The sequence below is a fragment of the Manihot esculenta genome, chromosome 4 (assembly GCF_001659605.2).
Source record: "Manihot esculenta cultivar AM560-2 chromosome 4, M.esculenta_v8, whole genome shotgun sequence".
Taxonomy (NCBI): Eukaryota; Viridiplantae; Streptophyta; class Magnoliopsida; order Malpighiales; family Euphorbiaceae; genus Manihot; species Manihot esculenta.
This window is the reverse complement of record NC_035164.2, coordinates 32,289,960-32,313,234: the sequence shown is the minus strand read 5'-3', so window position 1 is coordinate 32,313,234 and position 23,275 is coordinate 32,289,960. Positions and strand designations below refer to the sequence as shown.

Here is a 23,275-nt window from a genome sequence, read left to right as displayed (position 1 = left end):
AAGAGAAATAAATAAAAAAAAAAACAGAAAGGAAAGGAACGGAATAAAATTATCAAAATACACTTTGAATCTATTTTTTATTGGATCTCACATATCAATATTTAAAAACGTTAGACTATAGACTTGATTTGAATTCCCCTTTCAATTTTTATGAAGATGTCGTCAGACTAAGGACTTGATATGAACTTCCACTTTTGTGAAAAAACACGAAAAAATTTAACAATTAAAAAATTAAATTTAGAAAAACAATAAAAGTCATCTAAAAGAGCCAAAGACATTCTTCACACATGGAGCACAAATTGTAACCATAACAAAAATAAGAATTAAAAAATACACAACCCAACTTACCAGGGGGAGAAAAACCGTGGTTGTATCAGGGGGAAAAGGACTTCACTTATCCATTGGGATAGAAGAAGACCATATGAGTGGAAGTAAAAAGAGTTCTAACAAATTTTAGATGAAAAGGGAGGTAAAAAGATTTTCTCTCCCTACACAAGAAAGAAAGAGAGAAGCCATCGCAGAGGATTTTACACAATTGTTAATGAAGATGTGCATATTTAATTAGAGAGTACTGCACAAAAATTGAATTTTACAAAAATATATAAAATATAAGAACATTAATTTTTTTAAACTAAGCATATAAATTAGATGGTAATTTTATTATTTAATATTATGCTATAGTATGATTATTATAAAACTATATAGTATAATAAAATTAATATAAAAATAAATTTCAAAAACATGAAGTTAAATATTTTTATAAATATATATGAAAACGGTTTATTTATTAACAATTAATTAATTAAATAAATAATAATATTTATAGTTTAGACTTCTTATAATAACATATATTATCATATAGTATAAAATATAATAATTACCATTAAATTTAATTAGATTTATTATATGAATAGAAATGTAAATTTAATAAGACACTTATTTATATTTTTTTAAAATAGATGACAATATTATATTTTATATTAATTTTAGTTAGTTAAAAAAATTTTTAAAAAGATATATAAGATATATTAATATTAAATTTGTAACGTATCTACTATTCAATTTGTAACATATCTACTATTTTTTTTTTGAAATGGGAATTGGAGATTGGAGGAGTAAAACCTGAGATCTTTCAGATTTACTCAGATACACTTATCACCAGACTAAACTTGTGAGTGCTGTAACATATCTATTATTAAATTTATAAGTTTTTTTTATATTTATAAACTTAAATATTATTTAAAAAATCAAAAATAGTTATTATTATATTAAAATAATAAAAAATTATTATTATTTAATATTATACATTTTTCAAATAATAAAATTATTCTATAATTGATGATATTTATTAACAGGTGTCATTAGTAATCAGGTAAATGTTTTGTAGTTTAAACTCTCATTTTCAATAATCTGGTGAGTTTTTATTACTGATCTACATTACATCTCAGTTTATATGATTTATATATTATTAATTATGATAAAAATATAATTTTTTTATAAATGTTTTAATGTTAAATTAAAGAGTAAATTATTATGAAAAATATAAATAATTTTATAATATAAAATTATTAGATAATATGTTGTTCTTTTAATTATCAATTATTATATTTAAATATTAAAGTGAAAAATTAATATTTATTATAAATATTTGGTTATATATATTAACAAATAAAAATATCAAAATTAAAATAATATTATTGAAATAAATTTAATTTTGATAATATTAAATTATTAAATAAAATGTTTAAATTAAAAAAATTGTAGGATAATAAACGATGATATAATTAAGTCAAGTAATTCAATTTTTAATGAAAATATTAAAATATTATTATAATTTTAATTATTTAATAAAACATTTAAATTTATGAAATTAAAATTATATAATATATAAATATTGCTTTTAAAATTATTAAAAATGATATTTAAATTTTAAAGTGGATGATAATTCAATTAAATTTATAAAATAAAAATTATAAATTATTAAAGTGATAATTTGATAATATAAAATTATTAGATAATGTTATAAATAATTTGATAATTAAAAAAAATAAAATATAAATAATTTGATAATATAAAATTTTAAATAATATAGTGTTTTTTTAATTATTAATAATATATTTAATTTTAAAATGAAAAATTATAAAGTATTAAAGTAATAAATCATAATATTAAAAATCAACTTAAAATTATTAATAATTTTAATTAATAATTAATAAAATTATACTTAATAAAATTTACGCTTTAAAAATTGTAAAAATTTATTATATTAATTTTAAAATTTAATATTATAATATTAAAAAAATAAAATAATGTAATATTTATTAAAGAACAATATCAATTGATTTATTAAAAAAATAAAAAATATTAAATAATTTAAATAATAAAATTATTTAATTTATAAAAATATATTAAATATTATTTAAATTTTAAAATTTTTATTATTATTTCTACTTAAATTATTATAGTTAATTTTTTATTATAATTTAAATTTATAATATATATACAAATAAAAAAAAATTTGTAAATATTATAACGAGTTTAAAAATATGTTTGCCTATTGTATAGTATTAATTTATTATTATACTTATTTAATAATAATTGTGCTAAAATTTAACTGTAAAAATATTTACTTAAATTTTTAAAATTACTAAATAATATTTTTAAAAATTACGGAAAGTAATTATATAGTTTCATCATTTTATAGAAATTATATAGGGATTTCTCTTTTATACGGTTACACGCGCACACGCGCTTCAGAAGGAGAAACCTTCAACAGTAACACTAGACTATTAGATTGGTATGGAGAGGGACTGCTACTCGACTCGTTTTCGCTTTGCTCACAGTAGGGTTGCAGCAGATAAACGCCACAGCTCTACTTTCTCTCCTCTTCTCTCTCTCTCTCTGTGTGTCTTATTTCTCAGCCCTCTGATTCATATAAGGCCTTCAAAGAATCCTTCTCTCTCCCTATCTCTCAATTTTTCTCTTAACCCTATTTATTTCTCTCTATCAGACACTCTCGTTCATTAACAATGGGGGCTTCTCTGCCTCCCAAAGAGGCCAACCTCTTCAAGCTCATCGTTGTAAGTACCGATTCTCGATTATCTCTTTCTCTCTTTTGCTTGTTGGTGCATCTGTAGCGTTGGTTTATCTTTTTTGCTATTATGAATTGCGCTACGATCGTTGGTCAGTTGTAGTTGCTGATTCTTTAGTTCTTATCTAGTTTAATGCTTCTGGAATCGTAGAAAATTGAATGGATGATGAAATTTGGGGCTGCGTTATTGTTTTTCTTTAATCCATTAATGAAATGATGCAGCTGGCTTAATATTATAAGCTGTAAACTGATATTTACGTAGGGTTTTGTGGAATGTGGAGTGAGAATGCGTCAATTGGTAGCTGTAATGGGTTTTTGGATCCATTGAGTTGATCATTTGTTGGATAGTTAAGAGTTTGACTTGATGAAATTTATTGTCAAGTTCAATTCTCTGAGGTGTTGGAGTAGCTCTTTTGTGCTCAACATGTGTGTTTATTTTTTCTTTATTGATGAAAGAATCCAGGATGAATGGCAATTTGTCCATTAATTTCTTTTTTCATTAGGTAAAATACGCATTTACAAATATGAAATATATATCCATGCCTGCATTTATGAATACATCTAGTGGCTTTTAATTTAAGAGTTTCTTTATCGAATTGAACTTTTGAGCTTGATAATGAGTCGCATTGTCGTATTTACTTTTTTTGGTTGATTTGGCTCAAGTTGGGGGTTAAAATGCAAGGAAATTATTGGTGCATCCAAAGCACTAAATTTCGTGCACTTAATATTCCCATATATTAAATTTTTTAGTGAATTCCACATCCAGACAAGTGAAGGACCACTTCTCCCAGTCTATTTCTAATTTGCCTATAACTAAAAACCTTCTAGCTCTGAAGGTGAATTCAATATTATACCACTAAACTAAAGCTAATTTGTCTATAAAATTTTCCTTTTGAATACTCAGTCATGAACGTAAATCCATGGGTAGTTGGGTACAAAATATTGGTTATTTGAAATGTACTGCGAATAACCGTGTTGGTATTATTTTTTCACAGCAGCGTTCATTATCCCCTATTATCCCCTTTTAAATCAATTTATTTAGAAGGTTTAATTTGAGCCTTTCTGCACATACCAAAATTTCCATTCCTGCATGCTTCTATGTGGCGCCTGATGTACCAGTTGTTTTAAGCTATTCTGGTCCTCATCAGTGATCAATACATACTGATGACTGTAGATCTAATGGTTGTGTATAATTAGTCAAAGGTTTGGACTAATTGTTTGGACCATGCAGTGCTTCCTTAGTTTAATGGTGTTGAAATTACCTTCAGTTCTTAATATCCTCTTTGGGGACCTAATATATCCACGTTGTTAACCTGGTGGGCCATTTAAATAATCATTTATTGAATTTTTACCTTTTCTCTTCTTATTCATTGCAGAAATCATATGAAACTAAACAGTACAAGAAGGGGCTGAAGGCAGCAGATGCTATATTAAAAAAGTTTCCAGATCATGGAGGTATTCCACCAAATTAATTTTGAATTGGATTTTTGTTTATCTTCCAGGAAAATAGAACTTGATGTTGTTAGTTAACATTTGAATTCTTTTGGTCTGAATTCATGCATGCCATCCTAGTTCCTCCCCCCTTACCCCTCTCCTTTCTTTTGAAGTCAGCATCGCTAGGTCAAGGTGGAATACTTAAAGCTCTTCTTTTGATATTCAGATTTTTCTTTTCATTTACTTTGTTGAATGACTTATTGAGCAGAAAAGAATGCAAAACAATTGAAGATGATACTGTATATTGAAAGAAATCTAGGCAGTGCATAGTTAAATTATTTGAATTTACATCTTGAATGGAATTGTCAGAATTTCATGGAGGAAGGTGGCAATATGTTTTTAATGATATACATAGGAATTGGTGATGTAGTTGGCTGAAATTGAAGTAGTTGGCTGAAATTGAAGTAGCAATTGTTTGGAATTAGCATCTAATTTGCAATGATTCCTTTTACCTTTTCATGGTTTTGAATATCTCTGTATAGATTAATCATTAATGTGACAAATATGAGATTGGATTTTCTAATGCGCAATATAAGATGACATAAACTGGTACTGGCATGAATAATATTTAACTACTTGTGATATGATTATGGTCTATGAGCTAATAAAATAGGGTAAAGATATGGTTATAGCTGTGGATTAAAGCTCAATTTTTTTATATTATTTTTTCTGCATGTATATGTGTCTGTCCTTTTGGTGATTTTGGGAATTCCCTTAGTTCTAGTGAAATAGCAATTATGCATGGAAAATTCATAATTCATTCCTGTCTCCAGATTGAAATTTCACATAGTTTTTTTGACATCAGACCATCCTGATAATTGTAATTCTTATGCTTTAATCATTTATTGTATTTGAGACATTCATGTCAATCTTATTAATCATAGTCTTCAAATTTTACCAGAAACTTTGTCAATGAAGGGTTTGACCCTAAATTGCATGGATCGTAAATCTGAAGCATATGACCTTGTCCGGCTTGGTTTAAAGGTTGAGATGTTTCCTCTAATAATTGTGGCATTTTAATTTGTTTATTTCTTATATTGTTATTTGTTGATATGATATGGGCCTTATATTTGTGTCCCTAATGCAGAACGACCTAAAAAGTCATGTTTGCTGGCATGTTTATGGTCTCCTTTATCGTTCTGATAGAGAATATAGGGAGGCTATCAAATGCTATCGAAATGCATTAAAAATAGATCCAGACAATATTGAAATACTCAGGGACTTGTCACTCTTGCAGGTATTTATGGACTGATCTTTTACCTTTTTTTTTTTGTCTACGCATAAATAATGAGGTTATTTTGGAAGTGCATCTAAGGGAAAATGTGAACTAAGCCGAAGGTGGAGTTTCTGCATAAGGTTTTTCAACTCCATGTGGGGACTGCATTCTGTGCTGCAGATCCCTTGTGCTTTCCTTAACATTCATTAGTATATTCATGCACTTGCTCTACATTTCTTTATGCAGTCTCAAGGGCCTGCCCTTGGCCCTTAAGAAGTTAGGAAATTAGTGAGTAATACCTAGGGGCGTATGAAGGATGGTCCATCTTGCTGCCTTTTTATTGACATATGAAGAGATTTTTCCATAATTCTGCTGTCCATCAGAAGAAAACCATTTTAAATATACCCTGTCAGGCATTGCAGTAGTGCACTATAATATTAAAGAGGGAACATCTTCTTGTCAGTTTGTTTCTCTCTGTAATTAGCCATGCCTTCTTTTCTGGTGTGCTTTGACATATTTACAGATTTTTCTTTTCCCTCCTCTTACATGTTGCAGGCACAAATGCGGGATTTAACAGGTTTTGTTGAGACTAGACAACAGCTTTTAACCCTGAAACCAAACCATCGCATGAATTGGATTGGCTTTGCTGTTGCTCACCATTTGAACTCAAAGTACAGTTTTGACTTTTGTATTCTGGAAGTTCTTTAAAAGTGATTTATTCATCATTGACTTCCTGTAGCAACTTATCTTTCTTTTTTAGATAGTAAAAGAAATCTAGGAGTAAGGAACACTGGAATGGTTTTCTAACAAATTCCCCCTTCTAGTTCCAGTTAGCCTTTCTTCTTTGCTCATTCAGAAATTTTTTGCCTCTTCCTGATGCAAAGATAAATTATCTTTCTTTTTATTAGTGCTTCAAAAGCAGTTGAAATTCTGGAAGCATATGAGGGAACATTGGAGGATGATTACCCTCCAGACAATGAACTATGTGAGCATGGGGAAATGCTTCTATACAAGGTATTATCATGAAATTTGTCACACAGCTCATATTCACTTGTCAATTCTTTCACTTGTTAAGTTTTTCATGGTAGAACTATGTTGTGAACTTCCACTCTTATTGTGTGTAAAGTAAATCTAAATGGGAGTTCCAATGATTGCAAGAATAGCATTAAGAATGATATTTTGATCCATTATTTTACGAGTTCAATTGTTTTAGTCTGGCACAATTTAAATCTGTAGAGATTGAGCTTTGATTTGAAGGTGAATCTTAGCATTTATTAATGTAATTATTTATTTATTTTTGACTGAATGCGATATTGCTATTCTTCAATGAGTTGTGGCTGATCATGCCCTGTAAAAATATGATGTGTATATGCCTTTTTGGCAGGAACAATGTTGTTAGCAGATATAACAAAGGCCTTATCTCAAGCTTGGATTATTAAGGTTTTGGTACTGGGAATGTTGGGAAAAAAAATAGCTGATGAAAAACCAGGACATTTATTAACATTAGCAGGCATGCTTTATTAGATCTTGACTCAAGTTTAATTTCAAATATAAAATGAGATTAGTGGAACTTTCATGGAGGCTAAATATATGATTTTGAAGTTTCCAGTTTCCTTATTTGCTCTGTCATATGCATTCGCTTCAATGTGGGTTTAACTGTATGAAGAAATGAGAGCCTGGTGTTTGATTTTACTCAATTTCGTCAGCTGCTACTATGGCTGATTCTAAAGTCAGACAATTATTTGCTAAACTGATATATGTCTTGGATTTATGGTTTGTTTGGTATTGCTATTGGAGTTGCTGTTGAGAAAAGCATTTTCTAGAATATGTTCGGTAAAGAATATTAAAAATTTATCTACAATTAAATTGATATGTTTTAGTCATAAGATAATTAAAATAACAAAAAATCTTCTGAACTGTTTTTCCAATGATATCTAAAATAGTGATTTTCTAGAAAAAGTTTCTTTTTTGATCTTTGAATCTCAATGCCAAATGGGCTCTTAGTAGTTTGCTTGGACTTTTTTCCCTTAGCCTTTACTTATTATAGATTTCAGTACATTTTGCCAGAAGTTTGCAAGTACATGATAATTTTCATTGTAGGGTATTGGAAGCATGAACTTCAAGTTGTGAGATTTAAATGAAGTTTCATTTTTCTCTGTAGGGGTGGATTGGTAGTCATTACTAAATGAATCTGTTTGAATACAGAACTTGAAATTCAATTTGGCAGATGGGATGACACATAGCATGCTGTGTGTGTCTTGGATGACATGTTTTGGATAGGTTTAGATGAGTTGGAGTTTAATATCTAGGATGACACGTTTTGAATAGGTTTAGATGAGTTGCAGTTTACTAATGCTTTGGCTTTACCTATGGAAGTACAAGAAAATTATATCAATTGGAAATGGAAGTTTGAAAGACTGGAAAAGCATATTCACAACTCACATATATTCTTTAGTACATATGTTTAAACAAAAAATTTGTGTTCTTTAGAGTTTGGACTCTGGAATGTTATATTTCACTTATAAACTTACTGCCTTTTTGACTGTTGCTTACCTAGTTTCTCGTGAATGACCGTGGATAAATAATATAGATTTTTTCCTTTTCTAGAAAGTATTGAGTTCTTGCCTTTTTTGGTAGGAATTACCATATGAGCTAGGGTTTGAATTCCCCTTATTGAAGTTGCATGCCAAGTGGTAGATATTGTTAGACATTTCACCAGTTTATTGATGATCATATATCTGCCACTTTCTTTTTACCTCCAGGTATCTTTATTAGAGGAATGTGGTTCAGTTGAGAGAGCTCTTGAGGAGTTGCACAAGAAAGGGCCAAAAATTGTAAGTACACATATGTTAATTGGTCACTGCATAATAAAACTTAATGAACTTTGAGTAGATGCTGATACTTGACACGGGTTCAGGTTGATAAGTTGGCGTACAAAGAACAAGAAGTTCCTCTGCTGGTAAAGCTTGGTCGCCTTGAAGAGGGCGCAGAATTATACAAGGCTTTACTTGCCATGAATCCTGACAATTACAGGTTTTTTTTTAACTTATTTTTCCATGTGGAAAGTAAACATTCATCTATAGGTGTGGTATGGTATCTGATAAAAGTATCATTTTTTGTGAAGGATATACATATTGGAATGGTCAACACAGCATTAATTATCTTGAAAAGACTCTCTCTCTCTCTCTCTGTTGCACGTGCACATCTTCTTTTGTACAGATTTTAATGTTGTATTTATGTCTGCTTTCTGAGGAGGAATCTGATATTATTTTCTTCTCCTCCGTTCAGATATTATGAAGGCCTACAAAAATGTGTTGGTTTATATTCAGATAGTGGCCACTATTCTGCTGATGAAATTGTTAAGTTGGATGACTTGTACAAATCACTTGGGCAGCACTATACTTGGTCATCTGCTGTTAAGGTGCCACTTTTTTTCCTTTGTTGCAACAGATGTCTGTTGTTCTTTCTTTTGTCTAGTTCAGAATTTTTATGTTTGACCTGCGAGCTGCTACATCTCAAAAACTGTTCTGCTTCTCCCTCTTTTTGAACTTTTCTTCCGTTCTACTATACTTTACCCTAATTCTCAAGAATCTCAAGCCTTATGTAAAACTTATGTGGTATAACATTGAGGTTCTTCTGATGGTGGTCAGTCTATGACTGAATTGGTGACATTTGATAACTCTTACTCCTACATAAACAAATAGATGTTTGCTTGAACTGTTCGAACTGTCCACATCCCCCCTCTCACTGCTTGGTGCAAAATCTTGTGTATGCTTTTGAGTTGACCTTCACCTCACCCTCGATGTTATATGGTGAACTTGAGAAATGCACAAATATGGAATTATTAGTGGCATACCTGGTGTTAGATGATTGTTATGCTATTATTTATGTTATTGTTTCGATCATTTATGTTTGTTGTTTTCTTCCCTGTTATATAAGAAGGATGTATTTTCTATGAAGCATGTAGTGATTTTCCTGACTTACTCTGAGTACTCTCTGCTCATTTTGCCCCATATTTTAGAGAATACCACTTGATTTTCTCCAAGGAGATGCCTTTTATGAAGCGGCAGCCAATTATATTAGGCCCCTCCTTACTAAGGTATTAATAATAATATTTTGAAGAGATCCCACTGTTATTCTATTTTTGGGGTACAGTAATGTATTCTCCTCCTCTTGCTTTCAGGGTGTTCCTTCACTATTTTCAGATCTTTCTCCCTTGTATGGCCATACTGGCAAGGTGAATCTCTGTGTGTGTGTGTGTGTGTGTGTTTTGTGTATAATTTTTGGGTGTTTTTGTTGTAAACCTTTTTTCTATTATGATGTTACAGGCAGACATACTGGAAAAACTTATTCTTGAGTTGGAGCACTCAATTAGATTGACTGGGAGATACCCAGGGAGGTAATTTGTGCTTTGCCTGTTGTCTGATTTTATCGATGGTACTCAATATATCTGATGTTGAAACTTACTTAAAAACGAAGGGCAGAATCCCAGGGTATCTCAAGTGGCTTCTGCATCTTGTATTCATACCTTCATATTGTTAAACTTTATGATTATTAACTGTTTGGAACAATTTTTCGAGTGAATTGCAAACTTTCTTCCTTCTTTCAGGACCAAATAAGTTTTTGTCTAGATTCAACATATGTCATTATCAATCCTTCATGTTGTAACATAGACTTGAAAAAGAGAGCAATAACCTTGGAATGATTATGAACCGAGTCATCTTGCAGTTAGAATTTTCCTTCTTGTTTGTTTTCTAGACTGTTTTTCATTTTCTACATTTGTGGGGACATAACATAATGCATCTTAGTAGAGAGAGTATGTGATGCTTATTGATAATTTGCTACAATTTGCATATACATCGAGCTTAATTTGTCCTCCAAAGTTCCTTTGACATTCTCTTGCCTTTTTCATATTGAGTGCAGGACAGACAAAGAACCTCCTTCAACACTTATGTGGACATTATTTTTCTTGGCTCAGGTCACTAACATATTAAGCTTAAATTATTATCTATGCCAACTTTTTTCTGGAATTTTCTGAGAGTTTCCATTACAATGCACAGCATTATGACCGGCGGGGACAATATGACATTGCTCTTGCCAAAATTGATGAGGCAATAGAACACACTCCTACTGTGATTGATTTGTACTCAGTCAAGGTGTGTTTTCTGCATCCATCCACTGTAGTTTATTGTGTTCAAGGTTCATATAAAATCAATCTTTCCCTCTATGTTTATTATTTTCTTGATTATAGCTTTATTTTCTAATCCTTGCCTTCCTTGGCCCTTATTCATCTCTTCGTTGCAATTTGGAGTCGTATCTAAAACTAGTGTATTTGATTGCAGAGCCGGATTTTGAAGCATGCTGGTGATTTGGCAGCTGCTGCTGCATTGGCAGATGAAGCAAGATGCATGGATCTTGCTGATCGCTACATAAATAGTGAATGTGTCAAACGTATGCTGCAGGCTGATCAGGTTTTGAAGCTGTATATTAATCCGAGGCTTAAGTCTCTTGTGTCATTGTTGGTTTTCCGAGCTTTATCTTGTAGAGTTGTATCTTTCTGTTGTATTTTACATGAAATTTTTTCTTGAAGGTGGCACTGGCAGAAAAAACTGCTGTGTTATTCACTAAAGATGGGGATCAGCATAACAACCTCCATGACATGCAGTGCATGTGGTGTGTGTCTATTTACTTCTGACGCTGACTTCTGATATTTTGGTTTCTACCTACTGAGTGTTGAATGATATTCTATGAAGGTATGAACTTGCTTCTGGCGAAAGTTACTTCCGTCAGGGTGATCTTGGACGAGCTCTGAAGAAATTTTTAGCTGTGGAGAAGCACTATGCTGACATTACAGAAGACCAATTTGACTTCCATTCATATTGCTTACGAAAAATGACTTTACGTGCCTATGTGGCAATGCTTAAATTCCAAGATAGGTTACATTCACATGCATATTTTCACAAAGCAGCTGCAGGAGCCATCAGGTTGAGACTTTTTTAAGTCTGTGAAGTAAATTTTTTTATTCAATTATAATAGTTTGCTTTCCCCCCATCAGTATGTGGATATAAAGGTGCTTAAAATGATTGCTTCACCATGTAGGTGAATGGACTACTTTAAAACCCTTTTTTTCTATTTGTGTTGGGAGGATGGTCAAGTGGGAGGGGTTACTGGTAATATTCAGCAGTTCGTACTTGTAATAGTATTATTGATCTTGTCTTATATAGGCCAGTGGTTGCCCTTTCTCCTGTGGGCATCTAACTTGTTCGGGGATATTGTCCCATTTGAACTGTGTTGGAAGTTCCATTGCATCAAAGTTCATTTGTCAGTTTGAAGTTAGTTATAGATGTGTCAAATTCTTTTCTTTTTTTTTTTAAACTTTATTTAACTCATATCTTGTTTGGGTATAATTTTTGTGATGCAGATGTTACATAAAATTGTATGATTCTCCGCCTAAGTCAATAACTGAGGAAGATGAAGAAATGTCAAAGTTGCTGCCTTCTCAGAAAAAGAAAATGAGGCAAAAACAGAAAAAGGCAGAAGCTCGAGCTAAGAGAGTATGTTAATTGCCAGTGGCCCGTAGTGCATTCTGGTTGAATGCTTTTCATGTTTATTTTATGTTTTTCCTTTTCCAGGAGGCAGAGGTAAAGAACGAAGAATCTAGTGCTAGTGGTGTCTCTAAGTCAGGAAAGCGACATGTCAAACCTGTAGACCCAGACCCGAATGGGGAAAAGTTATTGCAGGTTCCTTCTGTTTTCTTATTTTCTGAGATTTAGATGCTTGACTGCGTAAAGCTTACTGGGACTGCAATTTTTGTTTCTTTCATTCCTGATGAACTGTGCTGACTTGCATGAATTGTGCTCATAGGTTGAAGATCCATTATTGGAAGCTACAAAATATTTGAAGCTGCTTCAGAAGAACTCATCCGACTCTTTGGAGACTCACTTGCTTTCATTTGAAGTAAATATGAGAAAGCAGAAAATTTTGCTTGCTCTACAGGTATTCTTTTTATCCAAAGTTGTTTCAACCTACAGCTCATGCCACTTTACTATGTCAATTGTTTTTACTTTGTCATCTGCAATAAGTAGTAAATCTCTATAGAACAAATGGCATAAGGCAGACAGTTTGTAAAATGGCATAAATAAGATAAGATTATATTTAGAAAAATATTAGGCTCTTTTCTTCCAAAGAAATATTTTTCCAGAAAACATTCTCCAACTTGCCAACAGTTTTTGCACCTCAGGAAATTGGTCAATGCAAAATATTTTTTCTGGTCAAAAGGCATTTGATTTGATTTGTTTTGCAAAAAATAACTTGTGTTGAAAATATTTTTCGAGGAAAACTTTTTTTGAGAAAACACATTTATTTTTTTAATATAATATTCATAGTTGGTTGAAATCATTTTCTAGATATCTCAAATTATTATAAATTATATGTTTATTTATTTACTTAAGATGTTTATGCTGCAGCATATGGCTATAATATGAAGATGTATACTATATATTTTGCTATTTTACTGCTGATTATGAGAACAAGAGGGACAAAATAGTAAATTGAGCTTGTTTCTTGTTATTGTTGGCTGGAGTTTTTTTTTTTTTTTTGCCATTTTTAGTTTTTCTTTTTCTGATTAACTCAAATTCCGCAACATAATTTTGAATATTTTCAATCAAATGAAAGAAAATAAGTTGTTTTCTTGAAAATGTTTTCCACAAAAGTAACCATTTCTACTAAACAAATGATGCTTATTCTATGTTTCTTTTCCCTTATTTGAAGATAATAAGTTCTATTAAGAATGGATAACTTTTATTGTGTAACAAGAGAGTCGTGGAATATACAGTGTAATCTCAATTTCTTTACAGGTTTGATTATGTTTTTCTACCAAGCATAGTCTTAGTTGTTAAATTTTGTGCCGCCTTTTCTAAATATGATTTTTGTTTTTTGTTTTGCTTGTAGGCTGTAAAGCATTTGCTAAGGTTGGATGCTGAAAACCCTGATTCTCATCGGTGCCTGGTGCATAACCCTTCTTGTTATATTAGTATTGAATTCCAGAACTGATACTGATGGTCCAGATTCTGTTCATATAATGGATGTGGTTATGTGCTAGTGTTGATTAGAAACTATTGTGATGCAGATAAGATTCTTCCATAAAGTGGGATCGATGTCTACTCCTGTGACAGACACTGAGAAACTTATTTGGTGTGTCTTGGAAGCAGAGCGGCCGTCAATCAGGTTCTTTTGAAATTTATATTGTTCCCGTGTGCATGTGCATTTTTTTTCTTTCGGAGTAGTGCTGATTGTTTGCTTTGAGAAGCTAAGTCCTTTTCTGTTTGTTTTGTAGTGAATTGCATGAGAAATCCCTCATTGATGCAAACAAGCTTTTCCTCGAAAAGCACAAAGGTTATCTTCCACTTTATGCATTTTGGCACAAATATATGGCCATTCAATCATTTATAGTGTTTTCATGCCAACATTCCTAGTTTTCTCAGATTCCTTGGTCCATAGAGCTGCAGTTGCAGAGATGCTATATGTTTTAGAACCTAAAAGGAAATCTGAGGCTATTAAATTAATTGAAGATTCAGCGAACAACCTTGTGCCAACGTAATGCTTCTCAGAATTTTTATTTTTTTCCTAGATGGTCGTACTGCATTTTTGCTTGGTACCTTGAGTAGTATGTCATTATTATAGACTAATAGCTGAACCTTTATCTTTCTTCATTCTCAGAAATGGAACATTTGGACCAGTCAACGGATGGAATCTCAAAGACTGCATTGTAGTCCACAAACTGCTAGAAACAGGTCTTGCTGACCATGATGCTGCATCAAGTAAGAACCAAGATTTAATGTTGATATGTATTTTATGGAATACCTGAATTGGCAGAAATAGTGCCTAAATCTGAAATATTGATATTAAGTAGCCAGAACTAAATCTCAGTAAGTGTTCATGCAAATATATGCGGCTGGCTTGCCTTTTCTTATGAATAATTTGTGCCAAACATTTTAACTTCTACTATCACATTAATTTCATTCTTTTGGGCAAGTTAGCACATATTCATGAGATTATGTAGCATTACCACATGGGTTATCATGTCAATTTGTAAGATTTCTTTGTTGTGTTGCTCTTCACTAGCTTGTTTGAGTTATCGCAATAGTGGTATAAAATGCCAGTGTGTTATTGTTATTATTATTTTTTCACTTTAAAGAGACGTTAGTGTTTTCTTTTCCTTGCAGCCTTAAAGGCCAAGAACCTCAGCGTCTGTGTGATTAATCTATACTAGAAAATGTGTACTGTTAGGCAAAGATTGGCCTTCTAGACATTGGTTTCTGTTGTGCATTTGACATCTTCTAGTTCATAAAAAGATCAATCAACTTAGGTGCACTTCCCTCACCCCCCCCCCCCCACACACACACACAAAAAAACCCTTGTCTTCTTCACTTCCAGATGGCTTGACTTGACAGAACCAAGTGATGCAATATGCATATTTTTGAAATTTTCAGTTCTGCACATATATATATATATATATATAGACTTATACAGAGAAAGAAAGAGAGTTAACGCATAACATATACTATACATACTACATTGTGCACCTTTTCAATTTTTGTTCTGTATACTTGATTTAATCGATGTGTTCTACAAGTTATTGATTTGTTTTAACTGTCTAATGGGGCTAGGGTGTGTGCCATTGACAGTGGCACTGAGGTGACGATGGAACCTCTCTTGAACCGTAAGAGCCACTAACCAATTTTTCTTGCAAGAAAATATAGGTCCGAGTCTCATACTCGAAATCATTTTGAGTAGCTTCATGCGAGGAGAATTTTACAAACTGACACTATCTAGCGAATAGTGATTCTTAGTGCTTCGGACTTGTGTCTATTCATGTATCAAAACAAATTATTAGCATGGGCATGCAGCTTAGCTTAGACCCATTATATACATTGAAACGAAATTGGTAACTGGTGAATCCAATTGTTGAAATTGAAGATGTAATGAGAAGTGGATGTAAAATATATCAAGGCTGTCAGTGCTTCTTTGTTACATGGTTTAGGACTCCAAAATTACTCTCTTTTACATGCCATTCTCAATATTTAGTTCCACTCATTAGTTACCAAACCAGTTCATGTGGTTACCTCGCTGAAACTTTATTGCTGGGTATGATTTCCCAATCTTTATCTGCCCTGGATGCACTCATGAAAAAGTAGTAAATATTACGTTTGGTTCTGGATATTAAGTTTTCATCTTTTGCAGGGTGGAAGGTGCGCTGCGCCGAGTACTTCCCCTACTCTACATACTTTGAAGGCAAGTGCAGCTCTGCCATGCCCAACTCAGTGTACAATCAGATAGGCAAGAGCCATGAGAATGGTAGTGCAAGCCATCCTGGGGCCGGTAAAATTTCAGATTCCATTGCATCAAATGGAAAGCTAGAGGCTTTTAAAGATCTCACCATTTGAACATGATGCTCAATGCATGCAGCAGCTAACGCAAAATTGCAGTATGATTTAGCGGGTAGATCACGTAACCAAAAGCCAGTAGAAAAGTACTTATAGAGGATATTTGGTTTGATGCTTGCTGAGGGGTACCATTTGAGGTTATGTGCGCGTGATATCAATCCCTCTCTACTGTTGCTTTTAAGATCAAAATTTCTATTTTCAGCAGTTTAGGGAGCCCAATTGTTGAGTGCATTCCTTTGCAAATGTGTATATCGTTACTTCATTGTGTCTTCTAGGGTTTGATTTTCTTTTAATTTGCTCGTTTCTAGGTGAGATGCTAGACAAGGTTGGTTCTATGAGATTTTGCCTACACTTCTGAAGTTAAATTTTATCTTTTTAGTTCAGGGAAGCACTACAGAAATTTCTTTACTAGTCCTACATCCGGTCAGCTTAGAACAATTCCTTGCAGTGCTGATCTCGGGACTCCAGAGCTTGTTGTACTTTTGCCCATTCTATTTTCTGTTATTTCATGTGTAAACACTACATTATTGTGAAAAATTTTTGCTACAAGATTCATACAATAGCACAGTTTTGCTGCATGTTCTGGCTATCGAGAATGATATGGTGAATGTAATTGAAGTTGGGATGCTGATCTTGATATTTAAAAATAAAGGTATTTATTATCCAAACCTTCATATGCTTTGGAACTTGACATGGCGGTCCCTTATATTGTGGGTTTTTTTTTTTTTTTTTTTTTTTTTTTTTTTTTTTTTGTGTCCTGTACTGGCATTGCCGAATATGACATATGGACGATCATTGCCTTTCTTATCAGTTGTCCAAAATTGCAAAGTGACCTTTCATAACTAATTTCTTGGCAATCAAGTGTGGTATAATGAGGCAGTAATGGTTAATTGAGTAAAAAAGGCAAAATGTTTGTACTATTTTACATTTTAATTAAAAAAAGTTGCTCAAGTTTTGTTTTTTGAAAGTAATTTTGATCAATTCGAATGCAAGTGAAGTAGCAGGCTACTATAATATTTTGTTGTTTTTAAAAATATATAAATTAATTTTACATAAGAAAATAATTTTAATTTTTTTTAACAAGAATTAACTTATATATTTAATTTTTTTTAAATAATAATTTAAATATTAAATATGCATAGATAGATTTTTATGAAAATTTTATAACACTTATTTATTTTGGCTATCCTATTATTTTGAATTAAATAATATTGTTATTATAAAATATTACTGTAAAATAAATTTTATTATTATTAAAATATAAGCTGCATATTTAATAATTTAATTATTTATCTTTAATTTTAATAATTAAAAATTAAAACCTTGAGCCAAATTCATCTAGAATTTAAAGGTTTAGATTAAAATTTAAGTGCACTTTTTGACCAATTGGCCGGCAGTAATTGCATCTTTAATAAGACAATAACTTGACTGCTAAATTGTCATCCTTCTAATGTACAATAGTCGGCAACTGCCATTAATGTAGGCAACCTTGCGGATGGTGATTTCATCTTTCAATTCAAGCAAATGAAGTAACAGGATAATAATAGCAACCCTTGAAAAGACAGGAACATCTTTATTTCCCCCAGAGAAGAGAAGGGCCTAATTCAGGTCGAAAAGCAAGATGCTTCCTTGTCCTGTATTGCAATTACAAACAATTAAAATAGAGTTCAAAGCCAATGCTGGGGCCAAAAAAACCCTGCTGGTGCCTTTTACATCAGTGAAACAAAATTTAATTTGTTGAGGACGAGTGCGCCTGAGGTATCTACCCCAGGAATGCAAAAATCCAATGTCTGCTCAATCTTCTTGCTCTTAGTGTTGGGAGTCTCTGGCTAATGATGGAGCGCCACTACTCTCACCAAGCTCACTTTTACACAGGGGACATGACGCATTGATCTTCAACCACTTGTCCACACACTCCACATGGAAGAAATGGGAGCAATGTAGTTCCCTCAGCTCATCATCGTCCACATATTTATTCAAGCAAATACAGCATACCTATAACAGATTTGGGAAGATTTTCAATAAATATTGATAATAGTGTTATCTAATAATAAAATGAAATGGGAAACTGCAACCCTGTTTTCCCATTTCAAAGAAAAGATAATATTTACTGCCTAGATTTTTTACAATGAATGTGTCTTATCTAGCATGGAAGAGAGAGAAAAATTGAAAAAGTACCCATCTTGACATTGATGGGAACCATCCCATCTCTTCTAATTTTTACTAATACTAAGAACTTTTCGCTATCATGCAAATGTTATCTATCAACTTAATAGTCATGATGCTTCGTTTAATCCTCTATCCCTGTCCTCCAGGCCCCATCCCACCCTTTTTTTTTTCAGTCAGGACCCATGATTGGTAAAAGAAAGAAAATCAACTTGACAGTGAAAACTTCATGACAGAATATTAATTATAAGTAATTGTGATATTAGAAAGTTAAAAGATAATTACGCATTTATCAAATCAAACCTGAACAACTAACACTAAACACAGAGTTCAATGTAATTTAAAAAATATGGAGGCAGAAAACAATAGAAGTTGCAAGTTGTACATCTACTTCTTGTAATGTTCCTACTCCAAATAGACTTCATTGTATATCATGATATTGGAAACCACGAACTAGAACCTATGGAACAAACTTGGTTCCTCAAAAAATTATGAAATATAAGGAACTAAGAGCCATTTTCTTTTTCAAATAATGTTCGACCAATCACATAGCTATTCCTGTAGTAGGATCACCTTTGCTAGAGTTAGTATGCAGAAGTGCTAGTGATATTCTGTGCATGAAGGATAAGAGCACCTATAGTAAGTTTATAAATGAGAACCTACAGGCCTACCATTCAACTTACCGCATCTTCTGCTGATATTGCACGCTCCTTTTCAGTCCCTGCAGCCAAGACACCACCATCACCAGTCCCTGAGTCATCATTATCATTGGGATTCTCACTTTTATGTAGCTTGAACTTGTAGGTTGGCAAACTATTGATTGATTCTACGGTGGCTCCTCTATTTTGAGAAAAATCCTCTCGAATTCCAAGGAGAGAGATTATGCAAGGCAAGCAGCAACAAATTGTTGCACATAGTATGAATGGCATGGCATACCCTATACAGCTAAAAGTAAGGAACACTATACATAATCTGCAAGGAAGCCAAGAAACACCTAAGGAACTCCACAAAGGTGAAATCAAAATAGAACATAAGAATTATCATCAGTAATCATACTTGTACAATTTGGGAGCATCAGTGGGACTGGAATGACCTCCAAATATCCAGACATTGCCCACAACAAACCACACTGCAAAGAAGCAATCCAAAGCCATCTTGAGATGGTCCATTAATCCATTGAGCCTGCTAATCATAAACCAAATTTCACTCATTACAAAACACAAATGGGATCATTCAAGTTCTATGACAAATAATAGGAAATGCTTGCAGTCCTTAACTTTCACTGCATGATAGGACATTTGACAAAATTTTCTGATTCTTACTTAGTGTCTATCCATGCCACAGATAAAGTTAGGGCATATTAATGCCACAGCTAAAGTACAAATCCTTCAGTATTCAATTTTGAGAACCAAAAACTATTAGCAGAAACATATAATGGTAGCAATTTAGTTCTCTACCAAATTAGCAAGAATTCAGGTTGCAAACAATAAAACAAGAATCTAATCTCTGCTGCTTTAGGAATTAGGAGTCTCATTTTGATTGCAAATCAAATAAGACCTGCTTAGATGACCCTTCCAAACATCCTTAAAATTTTCATAACAAAGTCTGAACAGTGCTGGTCAAACTTAAATTGCCGCTGTGAAGTCTGTTAGCTGTGCTTGCAAGAAATGGATACAAAGAGGATAAACAAGAGACAGATTGAAAACTCCACACGGCCACACCAGAAGAGATAGTTTGGGAGACAGATTCATACTACTGTAAAATAAATATCACAGCTACTATTGTAGTATTTTAAACTCAAATCTAAATTAAAACTGCGAGACATAATATCTTGGCAAACAAATAAAGAGAACTGGCTTCCAAAAAAACAGAATGAGAGGAAATCTGAAATTAACTTAAACCAAGTACTTTCCCTTCTTGTTGCTCGACTCCCTCAATCAATTTCACAAGTGATACCACATAACAGTAATTAGGAATATGAAATGGGAATAAAACAATTATCATTAAAAAAGAAAAAGTCCCCAAAAGTTATAACGAATAAGACATTACCGTGCACCTACTGGTCTCAGAGCTTGACCATTTATTGCGGTTGATTCTGTAGAGTGAAAGTTCTCCTCATCCGAAGCTTGAGTAACAGAAATGGCTGTATAGGACGAGTCAGGAGGATTGTCTTGCGAAGAGCCTTGATGCAACTGAACAGAATCTTGTTGGCCACTCTGGTAGCGGGTACGAAAACGCCAGTAAAGAATGGGAAGTGTTGCAACACAACCAGATGCATAACCCACAACCCATGCAAATAATGGGGCTTGAGGTTTTTCATCTCTTGACAATGACAAAACAACAACAGAGGCTGTAATCTGACTCACAGTGACAAATAGCTCAATGGAAATCCATAACCCAGAGTTCAATGGGCTCCTGCGCCGACGTTCATACCCATCACTTCTCCTTGTAAATGTTGAATTACTAGAGTTTAATCCATTTAAGGAAGATGAAGAAGTTTGATCGGTTGGGCCACTTGCACTAACTGATGATCTATCTTCATGCTGAGGTAAGCCAAGTTCAGGAGGCCGACCATCATGAGATGAACTTGATGAAGCATCATCATTTCTTGTTAAATCAATTATGTGCTCATGATCATTATGGCTATCCATTTGTTCCATCAACAAGGGGTATTGGTCAATTTGTGTTTTGCTATGTGATTCAGAAGAAGTAGCATCCATCTAAGTTTGACAACTGACTTAAAAGGCATGAAAGCATCTGTTGGAAAATTGAAGTTTCCAACTTTCTGTAAATTTTGCTCCTAATCAATACTGAATTTATTTGTCCCCCTCAATGAGCTTGCCAGGGACAATGAAACCCTTGGCACTGCAAAATCTTTATATTGATGAATTTTGTTTTTCTATAAATACAAGCTGTGACAAAAACAGAACTAGCATAAGTTTCTTGAGAAAATATCACCACCACATGTAATTATAAAGGGCTATCATGATTCTGCAAGAGAGAAAAGCGAAAATATGAGCTGGCTTGGCTCCCCAAAGACACACAAGGAAAAGATATTAATCAGGCTAGCAGAAGTTGCACCATATACATAAAACTCTTTTATCTCCAACAAACAACTAAGCTACTTCATGACATCTCCGATTGTCTTCCCTTTATATAAAAGATACTCAGATAAAGCATATTAACATATTTTGTGTAGAAAACCTAAAGCCTCCAACAAATTCACATAAAATTGAATTAAAAACAAATCGTCTCATACATGGAATGCAATAAAAATGCAAAATTTGATCTGGAATACTGCAAATTGGCCAATTCACACCATTTTTTTAAAATAAGTGTTGGTTTTGTTAATCAAGTAGAATCTGAACAACACACAAGTGCACTAACTCTCCAACACTCACCACATGTATAAGCAACTCACGATACCAGATGCATAAATAAAACATACAAAACGAAACCCACAAGTCGAAACATTATTATGGACAATATCCTCACAACAGATTGAAACTCTGCAAGACATTGAATTAAATGGACCTAGAAAATTAATCTCAAGGCATCACCCCTAACAAAAAAATATAGACCCACGAATCAGTTCGCAAAATCAAACTATTAATTCATAATCTACAACTTGTATATTGGCGCAGATGTGACAGAACAAAATTTGAGATATTGTGTACCAGATTTATAAAATGGGCTGACGCACGGGATTACGAATGTTTAAGTGCTAAAGAAAGGGCCTTGAAGCTCAGTCTCTTTACTTTTTCCTTTCTGTCATATTCTCGAGAAAATCTATCGTCAGCTTTTCTACTCCATTTGCTCTATGCCAACTCTCTCTGTGAGAGAGGGAGAGCTAAATAAATTTTTTTTTTACCTTTTTTTTTTTTCTGATTCCTCTCCTTCGTGCTGGCTAGTGTAAGATTTGGATTTGGTAGCGAAGTATGAGGATCTAGAACCGTTGGTTTCTGGAAGTTGAGATCATCAAGGTGGGGTCTATTGAATCGTCTGATCCAACGGTAAATACGAGCTTTGGTTCAGGTAAAAACTTGCTTAAGTGGACCCCCCCAGAAGTGTTTATCTGGGTCTAAGTGAAACATACTGTAGTACTAAGGCCCTGTTTGTTTTCACTTTTGAACTGCTTTTCTTAAAAACAAATTCGCAATTTCCTTCAATAGAAATTTAAGAACAAGTTTTGAAGTTGATTATCTTAATAGCTTATTTTCATAGAGTAAATAAATATAAAAATATTTATGGCATTCTAAATTAAACAAAGTACTTCTGAAAATTAATAAGCACACAATAATTTTTAATGAAATTAGTAAATTTAAAATTACTGTTGATTTTTTAAATAATATAATAATATATAAATCCATTATTATATTTTTAAAAAAATTAAAATATCTTTTAATATTTAATAAAATTTAATATTTTTAATGCAGATATAATTAAAAAGTTAAATTATGAAACAGGGGAGTATTTGTTTGAAATTAATAATGCAAACAACAGCCTGTGGATTCTCGCTAGAAATGGTTATCTGCAAATTAATAATGCAAATAAAATTTAACTCATCCAGCATTTTAGTCTACATGTATTAGCTTAAATATATAATTAAAGCTCAGAAGAAAAAAATGGTTATCTGCTGCTCCGTGGTTTCTCGCTAGAAATGGTTACTCAAAACTTGTGATTTCATGATTCCGAAAGTCGTAACGAATTTATTACCGCCATATCTGTATTCTCTCTTCTTCCACTTTGGGAATTTTGTTTGTTTTAGTCAACTTGCCAAACTTTCATCTTTTCTTTAAGAAAGAATTATATTCCAGTCTACGGGTGCTAATAAATGAGAAAACAACGAAGTTATCTTCCAAG

General features: G+C 32.5%; 2 protein-coding genes across 3 annotated transcripts; one reads left to right on the top strand and one right to left on the bottom strand.

Moving 5' to 3' along the window:
• The first annotated feature begins 2,805 nt into the window (after positions 1–2,805).
• LOC110613456 (N-terminal acetyltransferase A complex auxiliary subunit NAA15) lies at positions 2,806–16,824 on the top strand. Of its 2 annotated transcripts, XM_021754598.2 has the most exons (26): positions 2,806–3,080; positions 4,468–4,546; positions 5,487–5,569; positions 5,673–5,822; positions 6,357–6,472; positions 6,710–6,815; positions 8,564–8,635; positions 8,719–8,834; positions 9,090–9,222; positions 9,823–9,900; positions 9,985–10,038; positions 10,130–10,200; positions 10,725–10,779; positions 10,862–10,957; positions 11,144–11,272; positions 11,392–11,474; positions 11,555–11,785; positions 12,223–12,355; positions 12,434–12,541; positions 12,666–12,797; positions 13,752–13,808; positions 13,930–14,027; positions 14,137–14,195; positions 14,285–14,396; positions 14,520–14,620; positions 16,044–16,824. In XM_021754598.2, the coding sequence occupies exons 1-26, from the start codon at positions 3,030–3,032 to the stop codon at positions 16,244–16,246; spliced, it is 2,706 nt and encodes a 901-aa protein (XP_021610290.1). In that variant the 5' UTR covers positions 2,806–3,029; the 3' UTR covers positions 16,247–16,824. The 2 variants fall into 2 exon arrangements, with proteins under 2 accessions (XP_021610290.1, XP_043811852.1); XM_043955917.1 differs by lacking the exons at positions 2,806–3,080; positions 5,487–5,569 and having other exon boundaries at positions 4,526–4,546.
• A 975-nt stretch (positions 16,825–17,799) lies between these two features.
• LOC110613866 (E3 ubiquitin-protein ligase At1g63170) lies at positions 17,800–22,334 on the bottom strand. The gene is made up of 5 exons (XM_021755233.2): positions 22,090–22,334; positions 20,462–21,324; positions 19,469–19,594; positions 19,096–19,384; positions 17,800–18,241 (listed from the first exon to the last, which is right to left on the bottom strand). Exons 2-5 carry the CDS (start codon positions 21,130–21,132, stop codon positions 18,056–18,058), a joined length of 1,272 nt encoding a protein of 423 aa, XP_021610925.1. The 5' UTR covers positions 21,133–21,324; positions 22,090–22,334; the 3' UTR covers positions 17,800–18,055.
• Between the last annotated feature and the right edge of the window lie 941 nt (positions 22,335–23,275).